The sequence below is a fragment of the Thunnus albacares genome, chromosome 3, assembly GCF_914725855.1.
Source record: "Thunnus albacares chromosome 3, fThuAlb1.1, whole genome shotgun sequence".
Taxonomy (NCBI): Eukaryota; Metazoa; Chordata; class Actinopteri; order Scombriformes; family Scombridae; genus Thunnus; species Thunnus albacares.
In genome coordinates this window covers 14954100-14980764 of record NC_058108.1, presented here as the reverse complement: position 1 = coordinate 14980764, position 26665 = coordinate 14954100, and the positions used below count along the sequence as shown (strand labels likewise).

Sequence of the window (26665 nt, the reverse complement as noted above, 5' to 3'; positions counted from 1 at the left end):
ATACATCCAAATACAAAGCATAGGAGAAAAACATATTTAATTAAAAACAAGCACACATAATATAATAGTAACAAAGCTCTTTACACAGTTCAGCAGTACTGTAGAGAAGAAATGAAGGATTCACCAACACATAACAGCCTAACAACAGATCTTGTTTACAGAGTCATTTGTGTAAGACATGTCTATCTTTCAATAATTACTTACTCATATTTTCTCTCTCTATCCTTGGAATTGGGATTACTTTCTCTCTAGGTATTGGCAGTATGGACACCCATCAAGGAACTCCTTCAGGTCTCAGAGTTGTGCATCTTTTAACAGCTTTAATGCTAGAGTCTTTGAGTGGATGGTTAAGTCATGGACTAGTGAGTCCTGTGCTCATTACCTACGGTGGGTATGTAAGAGGGAAGTTGAAGTGTCCCTTCTGTGAGAAAAATATCTTTGAAAGGACATTGTACATAAACATCTAGATGGTAATGATTATAGTGATGATGTGTATTAGCAATATGACATCAATAATATGAACAATGAAACAGTGGATCAAATGATTGTGTAATATAAAAAGAGTTGCTCTTAGTAACACAGGAAAGATCAGCCAACTCCCCTCAGCTCTATGGATGTTTTTAGCATCTTTTAGCTACATGTTTTGGTTTTACAGCCTGCAACTGTACTGTTGTGGTCAGTTTAATAACTTTCAACAGTGTCATTTTCAGTTCATGCTGCTATTTTTTAGTAAAAAAGCTGGTGAACATATAGTGAAGCATTTGGCAGCTAAAGAGACAGTTATTTTCCTTAAAAGAGAGTGAATATTGGACTTACACTCATCAGGTCTCCAGAAACTCAAATTTAAATTATTTAACGTAAATGAATCCTTTTATTGCCTTAGTTAGTTAAATATTGATTTTTTCGGTTCCTTTGTGCCATTTCCTTTTATTTAACCACCCCATTTATCTTCTAATGTTGTTGCTAATCAACTTCTTCAAATGTTAGCTGGTCAAGGTTATAAAACACCTCTGAGGCCTGGTTTTAAAGTTATGCCCATGTAAGTTAACAGAGGTATATTTAGGGAAACAATTTCTGTTCATCCCCATTAGAAACTGTTTAGTTTGAGTTTGGACAGGATTAAAAATGGGTTCAAGTTTATAGTTAGAACTAGAGTTGCACTAAGATTAGGTTTATGCATACCAAAGATGCACTAAATAGATAGTGTACTGTGTGGGATGTTGAATACTGACATTACATTAAACATATGACTGGATTAAGATACACAAATACAAAATGTTAAATCCATGACGTGAGCCATGACAAAAGTCGGAAAAAATGTCTTATGCTGTGAAAAGACCAGGTGCCAGAAGGCTATATGATGAATAATATCATTTGTGTAAGAATGTAAGAACCTCATTGCTCAGTACGGTGTGATGATGCAGATACAAGGAATGTGTGGGAGTAGTTTACAAAGGGAGGTGTTTTGTTTCACATCTTTCACTGACATGTTCATTAATCTAAATGTGCTGTTGAACCCACTTCTTTTTCAAATCCACAAACAGTACAATGCTATGTGTTGTAGCATTGACATTTAGGCAGAGAACTGGGCTGTGAATTTGTTTATTGTGTTATTATTTACTGGCAGCGCATAGACATAAAGAGTTCTGCTCCATGTTCTTTTTTAAAACCTTTTTATTAACTTTTAATTGTTGGATATTTGTTTTTGATGAATCTATTTAGTCATGCTAAAAACAAATGTTTTCCTCATTTTACTATTGGACCTCAAAGCAGCACTGTGTTGTTTGATTTCTTAGATATTAAAAAATAACATGCTTTTATTATACAGAATTTTCTTGCAAGTCATATTTGTGGTCAGCAGCTAATGAGACAAGTTTGATGTTAGCAGCATTAAACAGAAAACAGTGAATGATAGCAACACCCTGGTTGTGGTGTCATTAGGGGGCAGAAGTCACTAACTGACTGGTAGCCAGGTAGCCTGGGTAAAAATATATTGGCTACCTTCCTCTTTCTATTAATTGAAGCCTCTTTTACAGCATAGTATCTGTTGCACCTGCCAGGCAACCAAACAGTAACTGCCATATGCAAAGCAGGTGGTAGACAGGGACAGAGAGTACAGAGTCCATTATGTCGAAGGAAAAGTAAAGTGAAATGAATGAATGTATGTCTTCCCACAATGAGTTCCTGCTTTAAGTCACCAGTAGCATGAATGGAAATTGATCATTTTTATTTGATTTCTTCTTTTTGAGACACTGTAAAAAAGAGGAACACATGCAGAATATAAAATTTTCATAAAAAATTTAAATAGAGCATAGAATGGAAATCTTTGCTCTTGCATCAAGCCTGATTTTAGGTTGTTTTAGATGTAGACAGTTTTATAATTTGTAGCCATATACTTTAACTGAGTTTTATTAATTTTAATAAACTGCATTATTGAGGCAGGAGATTTTTTAATAAGGAAAGGTCATTACAGACATATTGTCACTGACTCAGAGAGACGTGATGTTTTTCCAGCTAATTGATGTACGTTTTCTACAACCCACCTTACTGTCAGATCAAAGCAGCATGGTAACATCTAGAATGTGGTGCTTGATAGTCTTTGAGAGGTATGCTTGATCCAGAATGTAGTGGAAAGTACAAACTACCTCCAACACAAACACTTCTCCACTGCTTTCATACACAGCGTCTTTATTAGCTTGAAATGTTTGCATATGCTCACAAAGGATGAAATATATGACCTTGGAAATGTTATATCAAGCTTAACTGTACAAAGTGTAAATATGAGGCAAAAATGCAGTAGCAAAGCAATACATCAAAAGCTAGACAAAAGACAACTAAAAGGAATACTACCAAAAGAATAAAATAAATACAAAAAAATGAAATGGACACAAGAGCTTTACATTTTACACTGCCGATGGAATCACTCCTCTCCTCATTTGGTGCATTTGAAATGTGATAATGAAACACTTTGTAGTTTTCCCAGACAGCTCTGTGCACTTTAGTCTGAAAGATCTGAAAATATACTTCCTTGCTGACCACTGCAAATTCAAGTTCAAGCTGCTGATTCAAGCATGTCCACACAAATATTTCAGTGATTTGCTGCAAAGTCGCTGTATGTGGAAAGCTTGTCTGAAACATTCTCTGCTGTGTCTGTATGAAGCATGCGATGAGCCTCCAATTTATCGTAGACTGTTGTTAGATTTGAGCGGTCAACAGTTCCTGGTGAATCTGATAAATTTCCTGCCTGGAAGAACAAAAACAGAGGAAGTGAGCCATGGCTTGAAGGATGGGAGTGAGAGGGAGTTTTTGCTTTTACAGGAAACTTGAGTGAAATATCTGGTTGGTGTCTGGGAGAGGAACTCCTGAGTGTGTTAGCAAGATAAAATAGAGACTCCAGTCAAGATGGAGATCCAAGTCTCTTTCTGCTGTAACAGTACAACAGTGCTGTGAATTTAATTTAACAGTTTATTTTGCCACTGATAAATGTAATTGATCTGGTATTGTTCTGTGTTTCTTGATGGTCAATCTATCTAAGCATTGTAGCACTGTGGGAGGTACGAGTAAATATTTTGCTTTCCCCTGTGAAGCTGTAAAACTGAGCTGACTCTTAAGTGCTTTGACGTAGAGGAATAAAGACAAAACAATTTACACTGCCCGTCTAACCTACATTAATTTTCCTCTTTAGACTGTTCATGTTATCGGAGTCACAGAATGGAATGTCATCTGTTGTAACCTGGTTGGCTGATATATGGATGATATTTTCATGCAGCCAATTTCCAGTGAATTAGATTAAAGGGGACATATTATGCACATTTCCAGGTCTATATTTTTATTCTGGGGCTTTACTGGAATATCTTTGCATGATTTACAGTTTAAAAAAAGCCCACTCTGTTCTGATTGACCAGTTCTTTGTTCTTTCCAATTTGCCAGTCGGCAGACAGTCGGCTTGGGAAGCTACATCAAAAAACCAGGAAACAAACTATTGTAGTAGGATTTCACAACTTTTTCTTGGTTTTTATTCAAAATATCAATATCCATACATGTTCAAGCCGAAATTCCGATCTAAAATATGAGGTTGGACAATGCGTACAACATGTAGCAACAACCTTAGCAACCAAGAATACAGTCATTTACGTGAATGTGCGATGAGCTTACATCAGCCCGTTGGCAATGTAGAAAAAAAACATTGAAAAGGAAGTGTTCTTGACATGCAGGGAGCATTTCTACATATGATAACCTCAAGTTCTGATGTTTAACATAGAAATCTGACCTCATAATGGTATGTGAATAACAGAAAATCACTCAATCAATCAATATGTCCCCTTTATGATAGGCATGTAAGCTATGATATGACACCACCTGCAAAGCCTCAATAATTCCAGCAGACATGATGTATTTACTTTGTGGGAAGATGACTACACAAACATTGTTAATATTAGCATTGCTTAGGTTCAGGGATCATTATTATCATACCTAAGGTGTATTTGTGTGTGCAAATACAAACCTGACAGGGTCTGTTGCCAGATATTTGGACATCAGTATAGTTAACACTTGTGTCTGTGTTCACCGAATCTGCAGATACAAAGAGGAAGTTTTTTTATAAAATAAAATAAATAAAAAGTAAAACTTAATTTTATATACAGCACAAAACCAGGGTTACAAAGTGCCTCCAGAGGGAGACTGTTCCATAACAGGACAACAAAAGCTCAATAACCGAGTTGCAAGGCATCAGCAACTTACTGATATATGGTGCAGTCAAATTGTTTAACGCCAAGTATTAAAATGATTTTGAATTCAATCCTAAATTTGACAGGAAGCCAGTCTAAAGAACTGAATAACTAAGCCAATGTTTCTAAGATATTGACCCTTGAGGAACTCCAAAGATCAGAGGAGGAGACACTTTGTCAGCAATGGATAGAAGAAACTGGTGATGTGATAAATATGATTATCACATCACCAAATATGAAGACAACCATTCAAGAACTAAACCAAATATCCCAACTCTAATAACATATTATGATTTATGGAACTGAAAGCAGCCTTTAAATCCAGAAGAACTGAGATGCAACTTCAAGTGCAGAAACCAGACTCAAATTTGTCAAATAAATTGTTTTCCTCTACAGTTTCTAATAGTTCCTTGCAAGCATTTTTTTCTATAAAGCATGTTCATTGACTTTTAAAGTTATCCTTTAACTCACAGAAGACAAGGAAGAAAGGTATTAGAGATGGGCATTTACAGTATAAGTTCCAGTTTCAACATCCTTTTCTCTCCTTTAATAGAAGGTCAAAACTATTGGTTTAAGATGACATTTTCCAGAGTTCATGCTTCATGCAGTTTATGTCTCTATGGTAACTATTGTGTCATATGTTCCTTTGAGTGTCAGGAAAGCGACACTAGTGGTCACATAAACACCGTGGTTGCTTAGTTATAACATCCTGTGAGGTAAAGATACACAAACCTTATATGACCTGATATGGTTTGATACAAGTATGTGTGTACTTGAATTCAAATGAAATGTGTGAGCAATCTTCTCTTAGAGCACACACAAGCAAAACCCAAGGCCCTCTAGTCACAACACCCGCATTCATCTCGTTTACAAAGAGCTTTACAGAAAAGACATTGGAATTTGGGAAATTCCACCATGATAAATGATTTACAGTATGTTGTATGTTGTCATGCTAACAAAAGAAGAAGCTCTGTGTTCCACCACAGCCTTGTGTTAAATGGATGAGGGAAAACCAACTACAACTCAGTATTTTTAAGACTGAACTCATGGTGATCAAAGACAGTCCTACTGTTAAGCAGATGCACCTCACTCTCACAAAGTCTGCTAAAAATTTGTAAGTCGTTAGTTGACAGTTGACTAACTTTCACTGAGCTAGTTGCATCTGTCACTTGATCAAGCCACTTTTTTTTATAACACACACATTTTACTACTGTAACTCCCTTCTGGCAGCACAGCTAGCGTGCACTGTAAAACCTCTGCAAATGGTGCAAAATGCAGCAGCACAGCTGGTCCTCAAACAGCTGAAAACAGCTCATGTCACTCCACTCTTCATTACTCCACTGGCTCCCTGTTGCTGCTTGCATGAAGTTCAAGTCACAAACACTCTCCTACAGAGTGGCCACTAGCACAGCACCCACCTACCTGAACTCCCTCACTTAGGTTTACGCACCATATCATACACTATGATCTGTAAATGAACAAAGCTTCGTCCTATTGTCACAGTGAGGCAGGAAATCTCAATCCAAACTCTTCTCCTGTATGATCCCTCAGTGGTGGAGCGAGTTGCCATACTTGATTCAGTCAGCAGATCCCTCTCTGTCTTGACCTACAGTAGGTCCTCCAAGAGTGATTGTTGACCTACAACACTCATTCTCTTTGTCAAGATCTTTCTCAGTCTTTCTCTCATAAAAGAGTCTGTTAGGCATTTATATGTTACTTCATGCACCTGTAGCCTTGTGGCACTTCTGTCAGGTGGAACATGGAATTGAACGTTGAGACATTTATTCTCAAAGGCTTCTCCTTGACCTACTTTAATTATTGGCTGCCTCATTTGTACATCACTTTGGACAAAAGCCAAATGAATGAATGTAAATGTAAAGTGAATTTCCTCTTGTATCCCTCGTTCTGTAGTAGGACTGTCAGATACATTTGCCCCCTCATTCATTTCAATGAGACCACTGCTGTGATTTTAAGTAAAATCTGTATAGATGGATGTTAAGTCCTCACTATTATGTCTAACATATAATAGAAAAAGATAGTAGGTTTAATTGCACATGAATGGCAATCTCACAGGGTTGATGTGAGTAGATGGGAATGAGTTTGTGGTGGACAGAATATTACTATGACATTTCTATGTAAAATAATGTCATAAAAATGGAACATCAATGAAACAACAATGATTGCTTACTAATTCAAAGTTTGTGAATTAAAATAAAAACATGATTAAAAATATATTCACTACATCTGCTGTTTCTTAATGTGTGATAAATATTTGTCTCACTATGTGTATTATTCTGGGAAGGTGGGACGCTTTCCAACTTATCTGTGGCCTTCTGGCCACTTCCCTCAATTGTTGCCTTCCTGTTTACTTAACAAAAACATTGGTTATTTGTCCAAATGTCAAATATGACCTCTGTTGACATTTACATGACAAGGACCTTTAGCAGCTGTCTTAAAATATGTCTTGACTCATGTCAAGAGAAAAGAAGAATAAGCGTGACATTACAGCAAGATAGAAAAAACAAATGTCAGGCTGTGACATAGGTAACTGCTGTTTGCATCTTGTTTCCTATCAAGACCACAGTCATTTCTGAAGTTGAACCAAGTAGTTCTTTAAACCATGATGACAAATCTTCACTTATGACTTGTAACCCCTTAAAACAAAACAATGCTACTTACAGGTTGCATGAGTCTATGGGTTATAACCAGGGCCTACATTTATCAAACTGCTAAAAGTCACATTTTGGAGTTACTCCTACTTGCAAACTAAAGAATAAAATATATTAAATATAGTATTTATCTTATTTAATATAATATTTTGTTTCTAAGTAAGTTAAGACTTGTAGAGGTAAGCACACCCCTTCTGAGACATGTTCTGGAGTGATTAAAAATTAAGCTAACATTGATCTTGTTTCTGATCCCTTTTCATGCAACATAACTGCACTTGTCAATATGATACTAAATTCCCCTTATGAAATGTTATTTCCTATGTACTGAGTCTACCAGCAGCAGACTTTCCTCCCTGCTCCAGTTTGGTTTTCTTTCTTGATTAATTCCTAATAGATATTATATATTCCTATATTAAAGATTAAATATATTAGATTTTTGTTAATTTCACATAATTTCTTATGGAGATATTAAGGATTTCACACAAATAAAATTAACTTTGTTAAAAATTTTAATGACATATGCTTCGCACAAAAACATATTTTTTTTAAAGTATGAACAATGGGTCAGGCGTAGGGTAAATCCTGTTGTCTGATTGGCTATTGCCATCTGCTCACATGTGATTAATCATGTGATCACTTGAGAGATGAGATGAGGTTGTTCTTACACTTTGCTATAAGCAGGAGTAAGTTGCTTGGTTAATGTGTGTTATTTTTTCACTTTTAATGAAGAACTTTTTTACTCCTAAGCAAGTACAACTAAAATTAAAGTGCTTTTTTTGTTTATAACAGCAAACATAACAATCCCCCACCCAACCAGCTGCAACAAGAGCATTTCTGATATTTCCCCAAAGACATTTTTTCTTCATTATAATAATACAAAACTATAAACAATACATTTAAAAAATGTGTTGACATTATTTTTTACTTCAAAGAGGGATGATTAAATGTGAACAGGCCTTGATCAACTAAAGAATGTTTTTCATCCTTTTGCTTGAATAAGAGGTCCGGGGGTAAAATTAGCTAATTTTAGCTTCTATGTGGTGGAGCTTGTTGTGTTGTGTTGTTGTGCAGCTTTGTACGTCGAAAGAACTTGAGACAACCAAACTCTGGTAACGCAAGTTCTTCAATAGCCTTTTGTCAAACCAGTATCATGCAAACTCAGTTTCTCGAGCTCCATTTGCATTAACAACCACAGTAAAATGTGGAAAGTACCATCTGTTAACAGGCTGTGGGGCTGAATGGAGCCACTTGTTTGACAAACAGATACTGGATATTATGGTGATACACATATTACATTGGCTTCCTGTAAAATCTAGAATAGAATTTAAAATCCTTCTCCTAACTTACAAAGCCCTTAATGGTCAGGCACCATCATATCTTGAAGAGCTCATAATACCGTATTATCCCACTAGAACACTGCGCTCCCAGTATGCAGGCTTACTGGTGGTCCCTACAGTCTTTAAAAGTAGAACGGGAGGCAGAGCCTTCAGCTATCAGGCTCCTCTTCTATGGAACCATCTACCGGATTCAGTCCGGGGTGCAGACACCCTCTCTATGTTTAAGAGTAGGCTTAAAACTTTCCTTTTTGATAAAGCTTATAGTTAGGGCCGACCAGGCTTGCCTTGGATCAGCCCTTAGTTATGCTGCTATAGGCCTAGACTGCTGGGGGACTTCCCATGATGCACTGAGCTCCTCTCTCCTCCTCCTCCTCTCCATCTGTATGCATTCATGTAACATCAATGCATGTCACTAACTTTGCTTCTTCCCCGGAGTTTTTTGTGCTTTCTCATCTCACAGGAAAACCTGAGTCCCGGGCCAAACCTTCGCGGTCCTTCACAGTCCTGATGACATCCTTCCCTGGCTGTTGATGCTTGTGCTTGTTGTTGTTTGTTGTTGTCGTTGTTTTTCTTCTGTCCCCCCTCCCCCTTTCCCTCTCCCTTTCTCTCTCTCAACCCAACCGGTCAAAGCAGATGGCCGCCCACCAAGAGCCGGGGTCTGCTTGAGGTTTCTACCCGTTAAAGGGGAGTTTTTCCTTACCGCTGTCGCCAAGTGCTTGCTCATGGGGGAACTGTTGGGTCTCTGTAAATTAAAGAGTACGGTCTTGACCTGCTCTATGTGAAAAGTGCCTTGAGATGACTTCTGTTGTGATATGGCGCTATATAAATAAAGATTGATTGATTGATTGATTGACATATGTCTGCAAGTGATGCAAAATCCCCTCACATTCCCACAACCAGAGGAAAAAACAACTTAAACTATTTCTGCTCTGAATAGAACAGTTACAAATGTATGTGTCATGTCTGAAATGATCCCTTCAAAGTAGATTACACATACGAGAACCAAGGTGACAGAAATACAGACAAATCATTTCTTCTCTCAGTGGACCAGCCCAACATGTTTAAATGCTACTGAGCTGCACACTTTGAAGGCATATTTGGCCGGTATGATCCACTCCAATAAAACTGAGAGAGGTATTATCATATAGTATAAAAAACTGAAAGACAGACACATAACATTTAACAGGGATGAAGATATGTCATAAAACAGGGTGAAAAACAAATAAATAACAAATACCTGCCTTGTGTTTGTCTGGTTGTCGTCTTGGTTTTGTTAAGACACTTCTTCTTGGTAATAATGGCAATAAGTACAACAAATACAGCAAGCATGATGGAGATTATAATTCCTGTCACAAAATCTGCAAAAAAACCCCAAAAACCAAAACCCCAAAATCAATAAAACAATATGTACCAATGGCAAAACCCTTAAATATATATATATATTTTAAATGTAGTTTGGGGAAATTTATAAGAATTTGAGTATTTGTGTCTTACAATATCTTGTGTTTGTGTCGTCACTGTTGTCTGTGTCGTTTTGTTCATTGCAGGATGTCGTGATGTTGACAGGAAGAGTCTTATTATCAGCGGGGTTGGCAGCCACACATCTATAAGAGGAGTTGGAATCCTGCTTGTGTACAGTGAGAGGCAGAGAGAGAGCAGAGCTGCTCTGGTTCAGTATCTCCTTGTCTTTGTACCACAACAGTGTTGTCTCTTCAGCTTTCTCCACAGAACACAGCAAGATGCAGCTCTCAGCGCTCACACTCAGTCTCTTCACTGCAGGAGTTGATACAGACTCTGGAGAAGAAATTAATCGAGAATAAAAATTAGACAATATGAGTGACTTTAAAACCCTAATCTACTTCTAATCTAATTACCGTTCATTCCACAGACATTCTACTAACAGTGATAAGTAAAGTTTAATGTCTAAATAAGCCACTTGCTCTTTTTCTGAGCAAACCTGGGAAAATATAAAAAGTTGATATGCATAACATGCAGCCACAGAGAACCACTGCCATAGACCAGCAATTTCAGTCCAACAGTTTGAAGTTAACACATTCTAACAACTGAGAATAAGTCAACTATCATCAGTAAATATCACTGGACTGCCCACATGCCAGTTCGGCAGAAATACTGAGTAACATCCTGTTTTACCCACCACAATTACTGCTGTTATTTCATAATTGTGGCAACTGGAAGCTAGAAAGTATGAAGTTATGCCTCAATGCAACAGTGGTGTAAAGAAGGGCATCTCTGAGTCTGGCAGTGGAAGGGTTAAACTATGCCTCTTAAACTACTATGAGCAAAAGTTTGACTGTAAAGTCAGCACTAACTTTTAGTTAGTTCCACACTAAACTCACCTCTTTGTTCAGCTGCATCATCTCTACTTAGTTTTAACTGAACTATGATGTCATTCACTATGTGTCCAAAATCACTCCCTATTTCACTCACTACTCCTTACATGATAGTAACTCCATTCACTCAATAGTGAGCAGTAAATTGAGAAATTGGACACTTACTAATAATCATAATTTCTGATCACCACTAACAGGTATTTTCACACCTATAAAATGTGGCACATTGCATTGTGGGATTGTTAGCAGAAAGTAGTGTGTACATACCATGGTCACTATTTTTCATTCCATTGTGTGAATTTTTGAGGGCACAATATTGTTTATACATCCAGAATTCAGACACTTAAATAAAATGGCAGACAGTAAATAAAGTGCACTAGACAGTTAATAGAGAGTGATTTCAGACACAACCTGAGCCGACTGTAATCAAAACACTGTACAGAATGTTTCATCTAGTTCAGCATTTGGGTAAAATGGAAGAGAAAGAGACTGACTAGTGATGGAAATGAAGATACCTACAATATACTATTTAATGAGAAAGTAATATATGCTATCACATATGAACTAGCTAACATATGAAACAATGCCTGTTTGTGTATCTCATTAATAATATTCAACATTATTCAGCTCCTGTTGTACTTTTGTTGTTTTAAGTGAGGGTGAGGATGGCTGTATCACACAATATGGTCATAAACAACATCAACAAAGGTCTCTGGAAAACAGTTACAAGTCTCTGTTACAATCAACCAAGTGTTGCCAACAGCAATTCCAACTGCTCACAGCATAATATCACAACATTACCAGGTCTGAGCAACATGTGTCCAAAAAATCCTCTGGCTCTACTATCATTAGTGGCTACCATCTGCCACTGCCATGACAACAGTTAATGATTGATGACTTACACCTGCCTGGGAGGTGTACATTATGAGTTCTATCATATTTCTAGTTATAGTTCCAGTTTCACCTCTTATACACCAGCTCTGTGCAGGTTCAAACACAGTTTTAATGTAGTGTGGGAGTTATGCTAAAACTAATATAGCCCTAGTTTGTGCCTCATGTATTAGCATACATTTGGTTCACACATGTAACTATCAGCCTCTCTAAAAGATAATTACCAGGTGCTGTTTTAAAAACCCAGAAGGTCATTTAAAAACATCAACTGTTGTTCTGAAGGTATTTTCAGAATCCTCAGACTCTTCTAACCAACTGGATGAAACTATATCTTCTGTCTGCTGAATGAGAATAAAAAATTGTTGCACTTTTTTCAGAATCAAAACAAAAATGGCAGCCCGCCCAGCTACCTGCATCAGAACCAAAGTTGCACTTTGGGAAACAGATTAGAAATATTTATTATTGTGTAGCGGACAGAATAGTTTTTCATCCAGATAATTACAAGAGTCTTTGAGGATTCTGAAAAGACCATCAGAACAACAGTATGTGTTTTTAAATTATCTTAATTGACTGATTATTTAAAAAAAAAAATGCTTGTGTTGTGTAATGTATCCCTATACTAGAACCAAACACAATGAATTATCATCAACAACAAAACCAGACTTCTACTATCAAAATACATGAAGCTGTCATGAAGATGTTTCACATTGTGCTCTCGAACAGCATCTGACATGTTGAGAATCAGGTATAACTGGTTGGCAGGTTGTCCACTAATATTGTATCTCAAGTGTGCTGCCAAAATCATTTTGTCTTTTACAGTGTTTCATTATAATCAATTAATAAACTGATCATTTTAAAAAGTTACTGTAGATACATTTAGTAAAACTGCATTTTAATGATGTATGAATAAACTCAGAGTAAAACAACAAATAAAAGCTCATCATATTTTCTAAATAATAATTGTATTTCCTCATTCTGTCATTTTAAACAAAGCTATGAAATTTTACTCTTTGATATTCAATAATTGATTTAAAGACAGTCCTCTTTAATTAAAAGTTGAATAAGCACTGTGACGCCTAAAACTTAAATGAAATCGAAGCCACAGATCAGCATCAGGAGTTCCTGTTTCCTCTCTGTGGGTTTAAAGTGATCACAAAATGGAAACAGTGTTAAAGCAGGAAACAGATGAATTGTGAGGTGGAATATAAAAGACAAACGCATAAATGAATGGAGGCCAAAAAATAAAAATATAAAGACTTTTTAAGATAAGTTTTGCTTATTCCATTTCAAAATGTTATTATTTATTCTTCATTTCAAGACAGAACAAGGAAATTAAATTATGAATTAGCAAAGTTAATGATCCTGACACTATAAAATAACAATTATTGAGGTGGCACTCCATGCTCCATAATCCCATGTCAAGCAACCTGCTCAGATGACCCACAGGTCAGTACACTGGCAGAGGAAATGCAACTTACCATACACTGTGAGTTTGTAGGATGTAGTGAAAATACGTCCTTTTTTAGAGTCAATAGTATAAATCCCTGAGTCATTCCTCTGCAGTCCTGTGATTGTAAAATTTCCATTGTTTTTATCCCAGTGAAGTCTGCTTATGTAAATGTCCACTTCTATCTCAACTTCCCCCTTGTTCACTGCAGCAATATTTGTTCTTTCAAATAAAAGATATCCTTTCTCCTTCACAGGGTCAGGTAGAGTGATGGATCCTCCCTCAGTGCTGGTCAGCTTCTTCACTTCCTCAGTAGCAGATGAGATTATGACTGTAAAGAAAAAAGACAAACAACAGTCAGCGCACTGGAGGCAACATTTGTAACTTAGAAGGAATATACAGATGTTACTGAGATGTACAATGTGGAGCTGATCCACTTTTTTATACATGTTCTGTCTTTCTGATGCTGGTTGTTACAAACTAAACAATAAATGCATCTTAAATATGTTTAACAGCAGCGAATGAGATAAAACTGTCTTGATGAGATAAAATTAAAGCAAACATTTCCATTCTTGTTTTTACTCCTCGCTGCAGGTGAAGCAGCTGCAGGGACCCTCTCTCCCACTGTACATCTATGGAATTGAGCACCAGATAAGTGCACCAGATTTTACTTCTTTTTTTTTGTATTTCTTGTGTTATATTTTTTTATCACTGACAAACTATTAGACACTTTCACTGTGTTGGCTTTGTGTTTGGCATTTCACCACACTGACAATGTTGAGGAAGTATCACAGTATCTGTTCCGTCAGATGTAAAAATGTGTCTGTAAAGCTTCCTGTGTAGACACAGTTTGGACTGGTCAGACATTCTTTCAGTCCATGTTGTTGATGTAGTTGAGGCCACAGTTCCTATTTGGCCTCCTTTCAATTCTATGGTATTGTACATGTTGCCTTTAGGTAATTAGCCTTGAAAACAATGTATATTGAAGAAGAATACCCTTTTGGGAGCAGACTTGATAATTAAAGGAGAATACACATTTGGTTTGGAGACTCGATAATCAAGTGAAGTCTGAGACAACTCTTTGATCAAACATATGTCAATTGTGTCCTTTCCACCTCCTGACCCCTGCTGATTTGACCCCTCCTGTCTTGCCCCTGGATTTGCCTTGATCTTGTATGTAAATGCCCTCCCCTCCTATCTTTTGTTCACCATCTGTTGGTCACTGCTTTGATCCTTACTGTATAAAGTCTTTCCATTTCTTCTGCTCTGGGTCAGTCTACTGTATCAGACCAGCTCTGTGTCAGTAAGCTCACTGCATTTCCGGAATTCTATTAAACCACTTCCACTACAGCAAACTTTGAACAAGGACTTGAGTGAATTTTCTTCAACAATATAAAAATCAACGTCATTTTCATACAGATAGTAATTATGATGCTGAGTGTAGGCTGAGGGCTGATGTATCTTAAAGCATTTCTATTATCACACCACTGTTTCTGAATTGTATACTGATTGTTCTTGGACTTCATAGTAGCTTTCCTGTGTTCATATTACAGACTGACATCCTACCTGTCGGCCTGGCATGGATTATTTGTGTTAAGTACCTTTTCCCATACTTAAAAGGGACATATTATGCACATTTACAAGTCTATATTTTAATCTGGAATATCTACTGGAATATCTTTGCATGATTTACAGTTCAAAAATGAAAATAAATACTGACTCTTTATGCAGCCCCTCAGTTCAGCCTCTGTCTGAAACAGGCTGTTTCAGTTCCTGTCTCTTTAAGGCCTCCCTCCTGATGAGCCTACTCTGTTCTGATTGGCCAGTTTTTGGAAGCTGCATCGTGGGAGACTTCCGCCGGCTGTGAAGGCCACGTCAACAAACCATGAAACAAACTATAGTATCAGGATTTTACTACTTTTTCTCGTTCTTTACTCAAAATGTAAACTTCTCAAATACATCTGTACATGTTTGAGTTGAAATCAGATCAGAAATATGAGAGTGAACAACATAAACAACACATGGAAATCCTTAGCAACAACCTTAGAAACCAAGGCTATGGTACGGAGGGCTGTTTATGGGCATAAGCAAAGCAATCGTTGAGGGCAGGTTGATTTCTACGTAAGTTAACGTCAAGTTTTGGAACTTAGACCTTGTTTAACAGATATCTGACATCGTAACAGTATATAAATAACAGAAAATCACAGAAAGCATTATATGTCCCCTTTAACATTTTAATTACAATTCAACTTTTATGCTGGTAGTTGCATGTTGCAAATTACACCTGCGTTGGTTCTTTATTGTTTCCAAAAGTAAAAAAATTTAAATATAAAAGGGGTAACATGGAGAATTAAGTTTAGACCAGACACACCAGATAGAGAAAAATGATACACAGTAATTAAATAAGGCTCAATGGACTGGTATGTTTCTGATAACCTTAATTTTCACTCCTGTGAAGAGGAGGTTAAATAAGGTCACAGTGTTTGGATTTTTCAGTGGTTTGTAAATATATTCAGACAGACTGCAATCTTTTGTACGGTCAGTGCAGATTTAATGGATGGGTGGAAACACCTTCCTCTAAATGTTTTAGTGTAAGCAGCTGTATTTACAGTAACAACACTATAAACTGTTGGATGGAAAAACACTGCAGTTTCATCAGCTTGCTGCTATTAAATGATAACTAAAGCAAAAATACAACAAAATATATTTTTCATTTCTACTGAACATATTTTGATTTCTAAACCTTTCTCTCACAATGTTCCAATGCTGTATTGCACCTCTAGATTTGTTTCATTTTCAAACTTGTAGTCTTCAGCCCCAACCACAGCACTGTTATGTTAAGGTCTTGAATATCTACTTAAAACAGAACAGTGGAAAAATTTCAGCCTTGGTATTATTAGATTCCAGTGCTGCATTCAAGCCAGTCGACCATAACATATTACTAGACAGTCTGGTAAAATGTATTAGTTAGAATTCTAGTTGAAGGATCAGAACTACTTTGTGTCAATCGGTAAACATGTAAGCGTACAGAAATGCTCCGTTCTCAGGCCTCTTCTATTCTACATCTACATGCTCCCACTTGCTAAGATTATGGAAAACAACAAAATATCTCACAAATTTACATAACAATATCACCAGGTGACTTTGGTTGCATACATGTAAGTGCATTGAACAAATCAAAGATTGGATGTGAAAAAATTTTCTCCAGTTAAACAAAGATAAAACAGAAATAACAAAACAAAGAAACATACAAAAAATGTTTTTGGAGCCATGATTGAAATGATTAGAACACAGTACTCAACTTCAATCACCAACATTAAAGACCACAAATCAAGCCAGGAATATTGGTGTAGTCATGGACTCAGACATAGATTTTAATAGCCACATTAAGAATATATTAAACTACTGTAATGATGTAATAATGTCTTCACAGGTCTCTAAAAAGTCGACCAGACAACTGTAGCTGATTCAGAGTCCTCACTGGATCACAGACTTCAGATCATCTTGTGTGTCACACAATTGATTTTAAAATAGTACTGTTGGTTTATAAAGCATAAATGGTTTCGGAGCAAAATACATTCCTGATCTGCTGCTAATACATTATGACCCATCCAAACCTCTGAGATCATATTACAGATATATTTAGTCAAAATTAAATATGGAGAAGCAGCATTTTATTCTTATGCGCCACCTGGAACTCCCAGAAAACTACCAGAAAACTGCAGGTCTGTTTCAAATCTTGGTTCTTTGAAATTGAGGCAAAAACTTTTAGTGAAATTAGGTTCGGGGTTATTTATGCATATGTCTGACTGCACTATACATTTTAATTCTTCCGTTTCATCATATTTTTATCTTGTGTGTCTTCTGTCACATTGAAAAAATGCTATTGAACTTGAACTGCTGCGGACAAATGAGGAGACCAAAGTGTGTTTAAAAATCTATTTAAAATGTATTTAATGTTCGCACCAGTGCTATTAACTTGTTGTTGTTTTAAACCTCTACTACTTTACCCAATGTTTGCACAGTACCTATACATATCACACTCTTACAACTCATTACAGCAGTATTTATTATGTATTTAAGGATTCCTCTAATAAACCTACAGCGGTTGGGTAAAGAATAATGAACAAATTCGTTACGCAGTTAATAACTTACCCATAAGAAAGAGAATAATCCTCATCTGTGCCTCCATCACAGAGTTCAGATAGAGACAGACATTCTTTGTTAATTCCTTAGATATCAAAAGGTTTGTGAAATCTTGTCCAGTTAGAACGGATTCTGCGCTCACAGACGTGTTTCGACCTGCGTTGTGCACAACTTCCCATTCCTAACTCGTCAAATACTGTAGCTTAACAATACTGAGCACGTCCGCAGAGCAGCGAGTGCTCTGTGTGTCTGATGCTGTGTGTTCCGGTGCAGAGACATTGATGTGAATTGTAGTGTCTGTTACAGACGTCCAGAAACTGTTGTGCATGTGTTTTGTCATTGCCCAGATGTGATGTATGTCTGCGTGTCTTCTTGTTTAATTTGTTTTTTCAGTCCCCAAAAAATCTTCTTAAAGGTGCACTGTGTAGAATTTAGTGGCATCTAGTCGAACGGACTTGGCAGTAATAGAATGAAATATTCATGAGTATGTTTTAATCAGTGTGTAATCACCTGAACATAAGAATCACTGTGTTTTTGTTACCTTAGAATGAGCACTTTATAGGGAGTGCGTCCTCTCCATGGATGTATAAAGAGAACTGGATACAGGAAGAGCACCAGGCTTTGAAGCCAATTTGACATGGCGGCCAAACCATGTAATTATAATGTCACGTGATGCACACTGGCCCAAAAAGACTTTTTTCCACAGACTTACATTGTGAAAGAGACGTCTGTAAATCAGCGGATACATTTTTCTGAGCGTCACAACCCCCACGAAATGACTTGTCTCACTATCAGAATTAAATCCGTTTGGTCTGATCACATTTCAAAAGCATCGAAGAGCTGCATGATTGAATTGTTTTATCCCCATTGAAGTTAGCCGGAGGGCTAGTAGCCGACTCGGCCAGGGAAAGTCACAAGTGTGCATGCTCTATGGGCCACACAATGTGTAAGATCTGGGTACTTTCATACTGGGAAGTTGATTTTTCTTTGCTTCATGCGCCACTGAGCAACTGTCATAGGAATGAACAGGGCCCTGCCTCCGACGCTGTATCCAGTTCTCTTTATGCATCCATGGTCCTCTCCCACAGATCCCGCCATGTTGCACCGCCATGTTTCTACAGTAGCCCAGAATGGACAAACCAAACGTTTTTCATGAGTTTAGGTTCTGTAGGTTCTTCTACATGCTTGGAAGGGGAGGTTGAGGGGAAGGGTATTCAGGTGGTTACAATCTGCAACCTCACTGCTAGAGGCCACAAAATCCTACACATTGGTCCTTTAATGCTGTTTCAAATCACTGTTTAGTTTAGTTTTGTTAGTAAATTGTAAGTTGAATAAATGTTATACCCAACATATAATAAATCCATCGTACTGAATGTCATATCTGCTCATTACTTCTCAGTATGCACAGAATTAGATTTTAAAGATGAATTTCAAAATTAACCCTGAATCAAATGACTCCTGGTTATGTGAAAACGTTGCAAACACTACACACCACTGAGAATTAAAACCCCATTGCAGCTGTATTTGCTATTATGATTTTTTTCTGTACGATTTTAACCCCGTTCTTTGTATCTGTTGTTTTGAAGAGAGATAGAAAACAATAGAGTTACAGAGCAGCTGGCTTGAAGACAAACAAAGACAGAGCAAACAAAGACATCCGGCTTGATCTCCTGAATATGACCTGCAGTCACTGACAAAACTAGTCGGTAATATACTATAGAAACTCTTACAAAAAAAGAGCGGTGAAAGAGAAAGAACAATTTAATGTGATACACATATTTATTTGTAGTTAAGATATGTTTAAAAAAGTAAGACTTATGAAATTAATATTGGGGAGTCAAAATGGCAGCATAAGTAACTGGCAATCTGACAATTAAAACAACAACATTATATCTCTAGATATTAACTTGACTTTAAGTTCTGACTCAGACAAAAGAAGTACTTTCTGTAATGGAAAAGTGAAATATAATTGTGTCCGGTATCCAGCTCTTATAACACATCCATGTTCTCACCTGTGACAGCTGCGTAAACAAATAATAGTAGTAAGATTTCATTTCTTTTTCTTGTTCTTTACTTGAGGACAGAAAAGGTTAGTCAGCTCTGGTCAAGGTCCAGATCCTCCCACGACAGACGAGGGCCTGTCATCTGATTGTTAGTTGGGGGGCTCTTGGATTGAAGAGGGAAACAAGGTGGCAGCTGTCCACTGCTTGAGCAGAGAATGTAGAAAACTCCCTGTTATTCTTTAAGAGCTCCATTTCCCAGCAGACTCTGTTTTTCCCAGAAGCCCTTGCTTGATCATGTGACGCTATTCCAAGCAAGCAGCAAGCCACCTGTCTGCTGTCCAAGCTTGTTAAGTTTCTCTCTCCGTTTTGTGAAGACTGATGTGCGTCTATATGAATGTGAGTCATAGCAAATTGTATTTGTATAATGTTGATATTGGCTCAAATATTTATGTTACTTGGGAACTTTCAAACTGTCAGATGATGTTAACCAATTCAGCTAATATGGTACTAAGCTCAGGCTAATTCTAATAACCCTTGTAGTGAGCACTAGCATATAAATACTGCCTTCATTAGTAGTTTGGCCAATTAGATGCCTGGCCAATCCTAGTGCATGAATGCTATGCAGGGCTTGTCTTGCCAAGAAAAGTGATATCCATAATAATGCCTCAGCCCCGCCCTCAGTGAAACACAGGGAGCAGAGGAGAGGAGAGAAACTAGCATGACCACGTACTAGAGACTTTGTATTCGAATAAAAGTGGAAAGAGGCTTAAAAATCATGTTTAGTTTTTATTACGCTTTTAATTGTCGAAAATTAAAGTGTTACAATAAGTGTTCATGAATAAACTATCTTATGAAGGAGGTCCCCACATCGGGTGTCGAACTGAAGTCTTCCAGATCATAGATGACTGTGCTGACTACTGAGCTAAAACTCTACCTATCACCTCACCTCACCTCATTGCAGACAGACCTCTACCAATTTATACACAGAGACAGCACACTGTGTAACGTGTAGGGATGAACTTCAAAGGTGATTCTTGCTTTGCACTTTTCATTTATTGTCTGTTTTTCACAACCTAACTTTGTGGAAAGGAGAAGGGCAACAACAGGTTATGGAGAGTCCCTTGGGAGCCCTTTGCATGTATCAGTAGCTCAGCTTTATCTCTGGGGAACTCAACTCTGGGAGTGATGTCCAAATTAGGAAATGTGCGTCATGTAGCAGGTGGATGTGACTCCCCTCGTTGAGACCTGCTGATAGATCTAACAGCGGAGGAGAGGAGAGACACTGAGATAGTGATGTAACCAACCTGCATGCTGGTATTTGACATGTTTTTTTTTCTTCCTGAAAACGAATATTTTTAAAAATATTTGTATGATACAAATATTCTTAAAAAAAACCAAACAAAACAAAACACTATTTGTACTTTAATGAATAACGTATTTGTATTCAGTAACACCCCTATGAGATACTAAGATGGTGTGCTGTACTTTAAAGTGAAGTCAAAATGCAGCTATCATTTTCAACCCCAGATGTGTAGGGTATTTACTGCACATAGTAAAACAGCACATCAATTAGTTTATCTAGACTTTTGCGACACATTGGTGGCAGTGAAAAAAGCTCATTTCTTATAAGGATTTCCAAAGTGACTCGTTCATCCTGGACAATTGAGTTAAGATGTTGTTGCATTATCAATCGGTTTTCTCACTAGATATCATGATATTAATGTGCAAGTAAATATGCTGTTTGTAAATGATTTCTGACATTGTGTCATCATAGGAAGTGATGTTAATGCTAAACAATAAAATGCTTAAACAATAAACACACCTTATACCAGTACTGAAAGCATAAGCATAGTTGAGGTATAAAAATCTGTATGAATAGTCGACCTATTTATCATAGTTTCTAGTATCAAATTCCTTTTAACAACAGCATTTGAAGCACTATCCTCTAAAATACCATGAAGTTTTCTGACTTCACTTATTGCAACATTTATGCTCTCATTTATGCTTTATGCTCAACTGGAAACTTGGCTGTTACTGAAGAAAAACCACATTTTCCTCTTCCTGTTACGCTTTATAATGCAGAATGAACGAGAGGAAAAAAAGCTCTATTGTCACCGTCCAGCCATTCAAGCCATCTAAGTTAAGACATGCACGAGTCAAAACACGCATCATCAACCCATGGCAACCACTCAATGCACACTTTCATTTCTATAGAAACCGACCACAGAAAATGGTTTCTGTCAGTTTCTCACACAACATGCAGAGCTGTCTATATATTTCAACCTTTTACCATTTTCCATCGATGGGAAGTTAGCAAGATGCGGAGCTTTCACAGTCTGCAATTATATTAATATTTGAATGTAAACATGTAACGCTGTTTTCAAACTAAACGAAAAACTTGAAAAACTGAGCAGAGAAACATCATAAATGCAGATGCCTCTAAACAGGACACAAAGTTTCACTGAATGGTTTAATAGTGTTAATGAGTATGATGCGATTCACTGTGTGAGAAGACTGCTTCCTTCCCTTCTCACTAGACCCTGTTCCCCAACTTTAGCTTTTTTGTGTTTATGATGTCAGGTCACACAAACAGCAGAACACAAACTTGTTTTTGTCATAGTTTTATTTATGTTCCACAGGCGTTATGATCTGTTTAAAGGTGTCAACCTCACTGTGGTGAGATATGATGTATTTTTGTCATTGTTCTGTTTGTGGTCTTTTGTGCAGATCATTATTCATTTAGTGAGCTCAGCAGTGTGCATCATCACATGTTTTATTTGTTCCTGGCATGCAGGATGAATATTTGCATGGTGTTACTTGGAAAGTGTGGGTGATGTAGGCCTAATCAGTTTTGTAAGGGCTGATTATAAATACAGTAGGTGCTCATGTGCAGGTTTTAATGCAAATGCAATTTGCATCCAAAATGAGCTCCAAAATTGCACTGCACTGCCGAATCAGCATATACACAGCTGAGCCTCTCCCTCCATTGCAGCACAAGCTTGTTTCTTTGGAAACAGGAAATTACTGAACAGGCGCAAATGCAAAAAAATAGACTAGTGCCCAAGGAAAATTACATAAAAACTGGATTGGCTTTTGCTCTGGCAGGAAAACCAAGCCCATTGTCTTTGTTCATACATTTAAATTGTGTTTAACACAAAAGAGTTTGAAGGAAAATGGAGAGGCTGCTATGTCATAGTCTCATTATTCATAGTGACAAAGGTTTAGATTAAGCTTAGCAATAGAGATCTTTGTGGTTTCCCTCCAAGCTGTGGTTATGGCTGTACTGAACAGCTTTGAAATGAGAATGTATATAAGTGAGCAGGAATTTCCTGAAAAAGAAACCATTATTCTCAGCGAAACTTCCTAGAATAACAGAAGTTTGAAAAATGGAAGAAACCTTGTGTGTGCTGACTTGTTTGCATCTGTGTTTATTTCTCAAATTTGAAATTCCTAAATGTCATTAGCTGTGTTTCATATTTTTATGCACATTTTGAAGTATCGCATTAGAAAAGGTTGATGGAAACAGCGGAATTTGAAAAAACTTCCCCTATTTCGCAAAAGTTTTTACACTTGCTTGAGGTGGTTTTTGCTTTTGGGAGATGGAAACACCTTTGCCGAACTCACATGACTGATGTCTCCTCTGTATGAGCCTATGGTATGGTATCTTGACAGTTTGAAATAAAGATTAAAAAAGAAACTTATGTTTTTTCTCCACTGAAGATACAAAAAATAACGGAAGAGATCAGTATGGAGCAATGAGGAAATTAACAAAACTCAAATTACTAATTGAAACAAACAGAAATATCATATTTCCATCATGTTTTCTGCGTTTTCACTTTTTGAGGTTTGACTGACGCTTGTTTATCTTGTTTCACCCTCTTCTTCTGCAGTGGTATAATGACACCTGACAGGAGAATTAGCACCATCTGCTGCTTATCTCGATGAACCAATTCCTAATATTCGCATAACAGTAGTGGATGGAAACACGTATAAATTTGTATTTTCTTTTGCCTATTTTCTGAATATTCTGTTAAAATTTGTGACACATTTGGATGGAAACCCAGTCACCCTCCACTCAAAAGTGTGCTTTTATTATTGTTACTTCACTTAAACATTTGAGTTTAGGAATGATCTTAATTTGCAGGGTTTGGCACTAGAAGGCTGTTTTCACATTCAACTGCTGCAAGAAGAAAGTTTCTCTGTGGTCAACCTACGACCATGATTTGTGACATCACAACCACCTGCCAGGCCTGTAACAAGTATATTCATGGATTCTGGATTTATCAACAAGGGAGAAACATTTTAAGAGTTTTTTTCAATTATGTGATTGAACTTTTTTGTGGAGGAATCACATCAGACAAAAGTTATTTGAAGTAGAGTATTTTTATGTGTTTTAAAACATGTCTTAAGGGGATTTTTAATAACACTTTTCTGGTCTTTCAAACAGCCTACATTTATATCCAGATGGACTTCAAGCCAAAGTCAGCTCCAGCTTTTCATGCGTTAACAGTAACTCCCACCCCCAGACTGGTGCTGGGAAAGTACCATGTTCACACAATGGCTTTGATATTGATAACACCCTGTAATGGACACCATGTGAAGAAGAAAGCACACAGTAGCTTAGTACATTTACCTTTGGAATTTAGGAAGTAAGATCAGCACATCTTAAATCATCTTTTACTTTATTGTGAAAGTAAACAAGCAAAATTCAATATTTTTTATGTAATCAGTGTGGGAGTGTATCCAAAATAGCATCAACAGACCACATAGGCAAACAATAAAAACCATGCACACACACACCTGCATGGAAAATACAATGGAAGAATCACTAACTCTTGTTTTCCCCTTCCCTTCCCTTCTTTATTGTATTTAAGCTCCATTTCCTGTTATGTCACTTTTGTGATCAGGAATTTCCCTCAAAGTAGTCACGATCAGAGGTCTTAATGCATTTTTAATATGTGAATCATTTATAAATAATAAATGAGAAATATGAGAGGAGGGATGGGAAAGGGTGTGATAACAAACACAGAAAACTGTTTTTATAGTTTGGACAGTTTGTAAAATTATAACACAAATGTGGCTAAGACTGCAAGAACAGATAGTGAGAGAGATTGGCTGTGGGCAAGTCGTGGCTTGTGGAATCACAGAGCATTAATCCAAGGGAAGTAGACTCTTTCCTCTCTGCCAAGCCCTGCCCCCTCTCTCAAACAAATAGTGTTATCAGGTGTTCTTCTCAGTGGGCAGTTTAACTGTCAAACAAAGAAGAAAAAAAATGGAACATACAGAAGAAATATTTAAATAGTGAGGTTAGCCACAGTGGCGACAGCAGCTGCTGTTTAAAGATGGTGTGGTTGATTATGCCAGAACTTAATTACATGAAAGCACAAACAAGGTTAAAGTAAGGGCACAACAGCTATACCAGTATGTGGCTGATTCACAAAAGATCATGTTTTCAACACACACAACCATTTCCAGCTATGCTGAGGGCATTTTCAGAGGAAAGAGAGTTGTCTAACTGGTTTTACAGAGCTGGGTGTTCAAACAAAATTTTAAATTAAGGTTTGTACAAGCAAACTGTATCAAGACCTGATCTAGATCTATATGTGTTACTGCCGTATTACTAATGAAGTGAATGTCCTTTTCCTGTCTGGTCATGTGGAAGCTGATATAACTGTAAATGGAGGAAAAGTTTTACCTCTTCCTCTTTGTCTGAAACTGTGATGAATACACTCAGAAGAGCTTCTGTTTTATATGCTTTGAGAACTGAGAAGAGATTAAATGATATGTCTGATACTGGCAATGTGGATTAATTCTTAACTTAGACAAGACTAACTGTTGAGTGACAGAAGTGTGAAAGCATCACCAGGCTGTGACTGACCATCAGTGGCTCTAATTTAACAGTTTTAACTTCACAACATACACATACAGAGTTCAAAACTCCAAAGCAAACTGTTTACAGCAAACGCAGTACAGTGAGTGTATGTGGAGCTTATGTCTTGCTTGTGTGAAGCATGAACACTGAACATGAGCTCCTCCTTGTGTTCACCTTCATTTCTTCAATCATTCAGACATGCAGACTGCATTCACAAAAATCAAAAGAAATATCACTCAAAAAAACAAATCATGAATTCTGTGAATTTCTTTACGTATGGATGTCTGAACAGGAAAAACAATGCATGCTGACATAAAAGGATGTACAGAGTTACCAGTTCCCATTATAAATTCCTCCATCACAGTCAGCAGGATTTTCTGTTAGCAACGCTTATTTTATTTTTTTAATATTTTTATTTCGTCTTTGGTTTGTTGTTGTAGGTTTACACATTTACCATGGCAAAATGTTTTTTTTAGTTATAGTAATATATCCTAGTCATGCTAGTCATGTATCTATTGTCTAGTCATGTTTTTGTTGTTGTTGCAGTTGCTGTTCTGCTTCTCTTCCTCCTCAACCACTCCTATGCAACATAGAATGCAATGACTTCAGCTGCAAATGAACTCATTAGAGAAAACTGTGTGACCTTGTTTTAAAATGTCATACAGAAAAAATAGTAGTAGTAGTATTGTAGTAGTATGGTTCTGTACTTGGACCAATTCTATTCACCTTATATATGCTTCCTTTAGGTAATATTATTAGGAAACACTCCATAGATTTTCATTGTTACGCAGATGACACCCAATTATATTTATCAATGAAGCCAGATGAACCCAATCAGTTAAACAAACTCCAAGCATGCCTTAACAACATAAAGACCTAGATGACCTGCAATTTTCTACTACTAAATTCAGATAAAACTGAAGTTATTGTGCTTGGCCCTAAACACCTTAGAAACACATTATCTAATGATATAGCTACTCTGGATGGCATTAACCTGGCCTCCAGGACCACCGTAAGGAATCTGGGCGTTATCTTTGATCAGGATATGTCCTTTAACTCCCACATAAATCAAATTTCAAGGACTGCCTTTTTTCACTTACGTAATATCACAAAAATCAGGCACATCCTGTCCCTAAAAGATGCAGAAAAACTAGTTCACGCATTTGTTACTTCTAGGCTGGATTATTGTAATTCCTTATTATCAGGCTGCCCTAACAAGTCT

General features: G+C 37.0%; 1 protein-coding gene across 3 annotated transcripts; it reads right to left on the bottom strand.

The window, feature by feature from the left end:
• Positions 1-20: 20 nt before the first annotated feature.
• Positions 21-18694, bottom strand: LOC122979279. 3 transcript variants are annotated; one of them, XM_044346609.1, is made up of 6 exons: positions 18538-18694; positions 13454-13753; positions 10228-10527; positions 9971-10091; positions 4505-4572; positions 21-3244 (listed from the first exon to the last, which is right to left on the bottom strand). In XM_044346609.1, the coding sequence occupies exons 1-5, from the start codon at positions 18677-18679 to the stop codon at positions 4545-4547; spliced, it is 891 nt and encodes a 296-aa protein (XP_044202544.1). In that variant the 5' UTR covers positions 18680-18694; the 3' UTR covers positions 21-3244; positions 4505-4544. The 3 variants fall into 3 exon arrangements, with proteins under 3 accessions (XP_044202544.1, XP_044202542.1, XP_044202543.1); XM_044346607.1 differs by having other exon boundaries at positions 9975-10091; XM_044346608.1 differs by lacking the exon at positions 18538-18694 and adding an exon at positions 17578-17834 and having other exon boundaries at positions 9975-10091.
• Positions 18695-26665: the final 7971 nt, after the last annotated feature.

Bases quoted from the DNA above. Each gene is read 5' to 3' on its own strand.
- LOC122979279 (XM_044346607.1), bottom strand. From the start codon at position 18,679: ATGGCGGTGCAACATGGCGGGATCTGTGGGAGAGGACCATGGATGCAT. The intron at 10,528-13,453 runs GTAAGTTGCATT...TTTCTTCTCCAG, and splicing joins CTACAAACTCACAGTGTATG to AGTCTGTATCAACTCCTGCA. The intron at 3,245-4,504 runs GTTTGTATTTGC...TTGTTCTTCCAG, and splicing joins CTGGCAACAGACCCTGTCAG to GCAGGAAATTTATCAGATTC.